The sequence below is a fragment of the Apis dorsata genome, unplaced genomic scaffold (genome assembly GCF_000469605.1).
Source record: "Apis dorsata unplaced genomic scaffold, Apis dorsata 1.3 scaffold_127, whole genome shotgun sequence".
Taxonomy (NCBI): domain Eukaryota; kingdom Metazoa; phylum Arthropoda; class Insecta; order Hymenoptera; family Apidae; genus Apis; species Apis dorsata.
The window spans coordinates 442,020-446,252 of record NW_006263420.1 but is presented as its reverse complement, the minus strand read 5'-3'; the positions used below and the strand labels follow the sequence as shown (position 1 = coordinate 446,252).

General features: G+C 36.1%; 1 protein-coding gene across 3 annotated transcripts in view; it reads left to right on the top strand.

Annotated features, from left to right (window-relative positions):
• The window catches only part of LOC102679151 (glutamate receptor ionotropic, kainate 2-like), a 98,516-nt gene that overhangs the window by 80,998 nt on the left and 13,285 nt on the right, over window positions 1-4,233 (top strand). For all 3 annotated transcript variants that reach the window (XM_006612836.2, XM_031509130.1, XM_006612835.2), the window contains 2 exons: window positions 2,636-2,791; window positions 3,681-3,892. In XM_006612836.2, coding sequence (XP_006612899.1) covers window positions 2,636-2,791; window positions 3,681-3,892 — 368 coding nt within the window. The remainder of the gene's footprint in view (window positions 1-2,635; window positions 2,792-3,680; window positions 3,893-4,233) is intronic.

The window sequence follows — 4,233 nt, the reverse complement described above, 5'->3', positions numbered from 1 at the left end:
TTTTTTTTTTTTTTTTTTTTTTTTCAACGAAACATTTTCGTGCGAAAATTCGGAAATAATTAACGTGGAAATAAGCACGTTTCGAGATACGATACACTGAGCCGAGAGGGATGAAATTTTTGCGAGGATTTTTCATTCGAAGGGGGGAGGAAGAGGGGTTTGGCAGTTACTTCGATTAACGTCGTTATCGTATCGGTGTGAAATCGAAATTCCATGACAACCGTAACGAAACAGCAAATAATGGGGCAAAGGACGGGGCTTAATAAATTCGTTTTAATCGGGAATGTTTAATGAAACGAGATTTATCGAGTGTATATATATATAAATATGTTCCATATGGGATTAAAACATTGAATAACGACGACGATTCTATCAGAAATATTATATAATATTTTTTTCAAATTTCAGGCTTGATTTTCTTTCTCTTTCGTTCGAAATTCCTTTGTTATTATTATTATTATTATTATTATATTCGTTTATAAAAATTAAAACACGAACAATTAGTCGAAAGTATTTTGTTTGAATTAAAATTTTATGGGAAACGAATCTATCGTCGATGAGAGAACGATGTCACGGCACGATATAAAATTCGATATTACAATCCCCTGCTTTAAAAGAGGGGACGCATAAGTGAACATCTATCTGAATTGTTTCGCGGAAACTAGGCGACGTGACTTTTTAACGCGTGAAAATCCGCGTTGATGCGCGTTCTAATCCGTAGTCGCTGACGCGTGATATTTTTTAATGCGATTTACACGGTAAGACAATCAAAATTGCACGAACTTGTGTACGATGAAACTATACACATTGTTCGTATCATCATTTTCACAGAGACATATTTTAAAAACGAATAATGACGAATAAATCTGATATTTTACACGTCTAATTTTATCTAATCTAAAAGAAGAAGAAAAAAATAGTTGGAACTTTTGTTGTTGAAAAAGAATTGGAATTTTATCGATTCGAAACGATTAATTAAAAAGATATCAAACGAGAATTGCAAAATTAAGCCACCCCTTTTTTAATACTCTACCATCTACACTATGAATTTTCAAATTTAATCGAATCGTTATTATCATTATTGAAATATTTAAATTTACAAATTTAAATTTATCCATCAAGTTTAGAATTACTGAAATTGATTGAAATCAAGATTTAAATTTACATCGATATAATTATACGATGAATATCGATCGATCGAATCGAAAAATTGGCACAAAAAATAATTAAAATCCTTCGGTATCTAGCCCAAATCTCTCTCTCTCTCTTTCTCTCATTTGAAACGAAAGAAAAGAATAAAATAAAACAAATAAAATCAAGCATACTTCATTTACATTTCAATCGCAAATTGCAAACGAGGCAAAGGTCGGGCAACGATTCGCTTCTGGGGCGAGCGAACGTCAACGTGTCTAATTAAATTTGGTGGACGTGAAACGTGGGGAATCGTTCGGCTCGTGGGAATGCGACGAATTCTCATTCGAGGAAAAGACGAGGGCGATCGGTTTTTCTCGCAACTCGTTTCAACGTCGTTTCACCGAACGACGACGATGACTTTCCAAGTCGCTCGAGCATACAGGGGAAAGATTGGCCGAGATCGCGATCGAAGGCGGAAGGTTCGACGAGATTGGACAATTTCTCGCCGGTGGAATCTCTCTCTTCAACCAGAAATTCACACGACGTGCGAGGGGAAGGAAGACAATAAAAGAAACAGAAGTTTGAAATTATCCTGTCAGGCAGCTAGAGGGGCTCCATTAATTCGCATTAAATCGGTTTCGTGGTTTCCTTCCTGTTACTTGCCGATACATAGATCGATTTCCTATTTTTCCACTGAAACACGGAATTTTGGAGATTTTTCGCGTGCAAAGGTAGAATGTGTTGTTCAATTTTTTTTTTTTTTTTTGCAATTCATGATTTGATAAAGTATTTCAGAATGGATAATTAAGAGAAACATTTTTAATGATCGAACAGATATCTTGCTATCCGTGGAGTATGCTATTTGCGAAACGATCAACTCGATTGTTCTTCGATTTTTATCGATCGCTCTGCCTTTGAATTGTTTGATTGAATTGTTTTTGACGTTCATCGAGTGAAAACCTCGAAATCGTCAAATACCTGATACCTTCCCGCTACAAAACTAGAAATCGAGCTGTGAAATTACAAAGTTCTATTATTATATTGGTTAAATTCTAATTCTAAAAATTTCCCCCGAAGTGAACAAAATTTAATTCATAAAAACGTTTTGCAATTGAAACGAAACCATTTCCATGTCCAGCCGGCTTCTTTCTTTGCCTCTCTTCCTTTTCTTTATAAACAACCCTCGTAACAAGGTCTCTCCGAGACGTAACAAGACTCTCATTTTATACACACTACGATACCAACGGACTGCAAACCCACGCACTAACAACGCTGACGTTTTCTGGAACATTAGACGTCGAATTTTATTATGAAATTACCTCATTTCTCTAAAATCTTATGCTTGTCCATTTCGTAATGACCACCGTTAATGCTATAATATCACCAATGGAATCCTTTCTCGTAAATATAAATCTAGCGCAGATTATTTTTCGACTTCTCTACAAAATAAAAGTAAGTAAAACTTTCTATCGTTTGTTCACTTTTTTTTTTTTGTTCCCAGGTGCGATCTTTCATGCGGGGGACGAAGAGTACATGAATGCGTTTAAAAAGGCGGTGATCGAGACGAGATCGGAACACATCGCACCCTCGTTCAAGGTGGAAACTAGTATAAAGCAAGTAGAGGTTAACACTGACAGCTTCAAAACTGCCGCCGCTGGTTCGTATGAATATTAAGCAATATACATTTTTGCACACAAATTTTAAAACTAACATTGACATCATATTTCTATTGATATATTTTTCATTATAGTAGATTTTTTTATATATGTGCATAGATAAATTTTCATTTATATAAGTAAGTTCAGCTGACAATTTTTAAAACAGTTTTCAAATAAAAATTTTGTATTTCTATAGATAGATACGAAGTTACTACGATACATTCTCTTTCGCTATCTAAAACGTTATTTATATTTTTCGATATTCCTATCGCAACGAAGAAAATGTGGAAATTTTCAGTTAATATTCGAATTGCACGAGAGGCAAAATCATTCGACCAGAAAATTAAAATTGCTAATGAACCAATTAGCGACTGAACGCGCACAATCAATTTCGAGGAAATTTAACGTTTAATAAGTAAAGAAAATGGCGAGGAAACGATCGAATGGAGTCCATCGAGCAACGTTGTCTCTAGTTTTCTTCCCATCGAACTTCTTCGATCGACAATAAATTTCGCGTTAAATCCTGCCGCGGGAGAAACAAATCGAAGGGCTGGAGCGATAATAAAGCGTAATTGGACTTCTTTGTTCCCCAATGCAACTCGATATTTAAACGGTTCCTCTTTTTCCCTCCATCCCTCCATCCCCTTCCAATTGAAACGAATAATAAGATTATCCTCCTCTCGAGTACCATTCTTTCTGCATCAAAAATGGAATATCGATTAATCTTCGTTCGAAATATCACGGCAATTCCATGACACGATTCTACGATGGAGTAGTAAGAAGGATTTTGAGCAATAGTAAGAGTAGAAAATCGATCAAAACCTTCTAAACCTTCCTGCATTTCCTGATTTGTATTATTTTACGGAGGAGGTTAACACGCTTTTGCAGCTTGCAAACTTTTGGAGGAGGGTGTAGCGGCGATCTTTGGACCTTCGAGCCCCTACACTTATGGGATCGTAGCTAGCATCGCGGCCAAGTTCGATGTGCCTCACATCGACTATTTCTGGAGACAAAATGAAGAGCTTCAAGCGAATCAAGAGCTGAAAAATCCAAAACCGATGACTATCAACTTCTTTCCCGACAGCAAGATGGTCAGTCAGGTGAGTCGAAGCGATTTTTACAAAACCTAAGAATCAAATGAATTCCATTTCATCGTAATATCATAACATGATTTATTACAAATTTCTAACACTGTAAAGAAACAGATATTCGACAATTGATCTTCGAGAACGTCAATAACGCAATCGATCGAAATTCCCACAATATTAAATTATCCATCGTATCCATCGAATCAGAGGAAAGGAATATACGATCTTCTGTATTCCTCTCGAAAAGTACCGCAACAAAAGTGGCGCCACGCAACCTACCGCCGTAAATTATCCAATTGCACGCAAATATTTATTTCCTCCTCGGATTGAAAACCGGTCGTGGAGTGAAATTG